This window comes from Hipposideros armiger, unplaced genomic scaffold (genome assembly GCF_001890085.2).
Source record: "Hipposideros armiger isolate ML-2016 unplaced genomic scaffold, ASM189008v1 scaffold_92, whole genome shotgun sequence".
Classification (NCBI taxonomy): domain Eukaryota; kingdom Metazoa; phylum Chordata; class Mammalia; order Chiroptera; family Hipposideridae; genus Hipposideros; species Hipposideros armiger.
This window is the reverse complement of record NW_017731442.1, coordinates 1098829-1102129: the sequence shown is the minus strand read 5'-3', so window position 1 is coordinate 1102129 and position 3301 is coordinate 1098829. Positions and strand designations below refer to the sequence as shown.

The 3301-nt window shown below is 37.3% G+C and overlaps 1 protein-coding gene across 1 annotated transcript in view; it reads right to left on the bottom strand.

Moving 5' to 3' along the window:
* Positions 1 to 907: 907 nt before the first annotated feature.
* KNL1 (kinetochore scaffold 1) overlaps positions 908 to 3301 on the bottom strand; it is a 76971-nt gene continuing 74577 nt past the window's right edge. The window contains exon 22 of the mRNA XM_019644857.1: positions 908 to 1016. Coding sequence (XP_019500402.1) covers positions 908 to 1016 — 109 coding nt within the window. The remainder of the gene's footprint in view (positions 1017 to 3301) is intronic.

Below are 3301 nucleotides of genomic sequence, written 5' to 3'. Positions count from 1 at the left end.
CACATTTTCAACAATCACTATAGCTATAGGAAGGAGAATGAATTGGAGGACAAAAAGAAAAGATCCAAAAAGACCAGCTGGAATGTTATTTTAGTCATGTAGGTTAGAGATGACTATTGACAGAAAAAGTGAAGAAAAGTGGATGAATATTAAATTAAAATCAATGTCTTATTGATGATTTAGATATGTGTGGTAAGGGAGAAAGAAGTATAGAATGATTCCAAAGTTTTAATTTTGAACCTGGATAGAAGTTGATGGTATTCATTGAGAAAAGGAACTTTTAAGGAGAATCATGGAGGCTGGGAGATTGTAAAGATCCTAAGTTCCAATTTGGCCATGTTTACCCATGGTGGCTATGATGAAGCTAACTGTTTCAAGAGGAAAGACCTAAAGATACTGACAGGCAACTCCAACAAAACAGCTAGGGCTCTTCCCAGTCACCATATAAGTGATGTCTACCTACTTTCATAAGCCCACCAATACACACACAATTTCCAATTAACTTTTTAGGTTAATTGAAGTACAAAAAAACAGTCAAGAGTTACAAGCCATTAGAATAAATCTTCTATCACAAAAGACCATGATATTTTAAGGAAATAAAAGAAATCCACTGTGGCCTAAGAAAGGAATTTAGAGTAAATAGATATGAACAGTATGTTGATCCATTATTTGGATAGGCAAAATTTCTACAGTATAATGTAATTCAACAAAGACAACTTTCATTAGCTGAATTTTTGTTTTATTCTTTATCTAATAAAATAAAAATAAAATTCTATTCTCACTAATTAATGTAATTGCCTCTTCTAAGATTTTCAGTAGTGCTTTTGTTATGTCAATAGTTATTACTGTATTAAAATAAAAATTTAAGTTTAGCCACATATTTTTCTACAGAGGAATTAATCTTTTGCTACTCACCTACTGGCTCTCCAAAGGTGATGGTGAGTTCTATTGTGTCATAAAGAAAGGAGAATACAGCTTGATCATCACTCCACTCAATGACATCCCACTCAGACAAGCTGGAGCGAGATAAACAAGACAAACATTTTTTTGAGATAAAAGAAGAGAGTTAACTTCGGATACCACCCAATCAGTACTAGAAATACTTGCCAGAGTTTTTCTACTGGATTAGAAGACAATTAATATTTTAATTCAAATATTGTGAATGTATAAACTTACATTTTGGAAAGAAATAATTCACTCAATCTTGAGTAATATATCAGAGTAAAACAAAGTCTAGGCAATATAAAGTGTTAAATACTTCAAAATTGTAATTCCACAGCTCTCCCACCTCGTGTACTTTCAGCTTAGTATTGAGTACACTGTTTTTCAGGATGTGTTAGTTAAAAACAGTGATACATGCTACAGACTCATGTCAACTGCTCTAGTAGGTTTAGACCAGGGATGTCAAACTCAATTAAAACACGGGCCATTTGGTGCAACAGGCAAGATTCANGACTCGAACCGCTGTTGCTCAGAGCTCAAACTCTGGAGCGAGCTCTTAACCAACTGAGCCACTCAGCCGGCCCGCTTTCAATTCTTTTGAATGTGTACCTAGGAGGGAAATTGCTGGGTCATATGGTAGTTCTACCTTTAAACTTTTAAGAAACTGATAAACTATTTTTCACAGTGGCTGCATCATTTTACATTCCCACCAGCACTGCAGGAGGTTCCAAATTCTCCACATCCTCTCCAACACTTTCTCTTTTTTTATACCCACCCTAGAAGATTTAAGGTGGTATCTCCTTGTGTTTTGAACTTGCATTTCCCTAATGACTAATGATATCAAGCATTTTTTTCATGTACTTGTGAGCCATTTGTATATCTTCTTCGGAGAAATGTCTATTCAAGTCCTTTGTCCATTTAAAAAAATTGGGTTGTCTATTTGTTAAGTAGTAAGAATTCTTTATATAGTCGGGATACTAAACTCTTATCAAATACATGATTTGCAAATATTTTCTCCCATTCTTTAGGTGTTTTTCACTTTCTTGATAATATCCCTTCATGCACATAAGTTTTTAGGGTTTCTTTTTTCTTTAAAGATTTTATTGGGGAATTGGGGAAGGGGAGCAGTGTTGGGGAATTGGGGAAGGGGTACAGCCAAGTTGTTGTCCTTCAGCCTTAGTTCTTAGTTGTGAAGGGCGCAGCTAGGTTAGCTCCAAGTCCAGTTGCCATCCGGCCGCCTGTTGGCAGCTCATGGCCACTCAGCTCAAGGTACCGTGTTCAATCTTAGTTGCAGGTGGGCACAGCCCACCATCCCATGCGGGAGTCAAACTGGAAACCTTGTTGCTAAGAGCACATGTTCTAACCACTGAGCCATCTGGCTGCCGGTTGGCAGCTCAGCTCAAGGTGCCGTGTTTAATCTTAGTTGCGGTGGGTCTAGCCCACCATTCCACGTGGGAGTCGAACCAGAAACCTTGGTGTTAGGAGCACGTGCTCTCATCAGCTGAGCCATCCTGCCACCTGTTGGCAGCTCAGCAGCTCAGGTTGGGGCACAGCTCACTGGCCTATGTGGGAATCAAACCGGCGACCCTGTTGCTCAGAGCTCGCACTCTTAACCAACTGAGCCACGCGGCTGGCCCAAGTTTTTAGTTTTGATGAAGTCTATTTTTTTTTGTTGTTGCTCGTACTTTTGGTGTCATCTCTAAAATTCCACTGCTAAATATGCCATGACGTCATGAAGATTTATCCGTTTCCTGCTAAAAGTTCTATAGTTTTAGCTCTAACATTTAGGTCTTTGATCCATTTTAATTTTTACATATAAGGCAATGGTCCAACTTTATTCTTTTGTATGTGAATATCTAATTTTCTCAGAATCATTTGTTGAAAACGGGTTTTTTTTTGAGACGATGAGAATGTTCTAAAATTGTGATAGTTGCACATATCTGTGAATATACTAACCATTCAATTGTGTACTTTAAATGGTGAATCATATGATATGTGAATTGTATTTCAATGAAATTGTTTAAAAATAAGTAAAAAAACCAACAACAGATTGCTGGTCTTAGGGTTTCTGATTCAGCAGGTTTGGGGTGAGGCTGATGCTACCAATCTAGAAACTATACTTTGAGAACCACTCCATTAGCTCATAGAAATGATAATTTTTTTTGAGAAACTTCAAAATCGTTTTATTTTACCGTTGTTTTTCTTTTACACAGAAAACTGTGGTTTGTACCTGGTTCTTTTTTTTTTTTAAAGATGTCTTTTTTTTATTGGGGAATTGGGGGAAGGGGAACAGACAAGTTGCTGTCGTTTTGTTCTTCAGTCTAGTTGTGGAGGACGTTGCTTCACTGGCCCAAGTTGG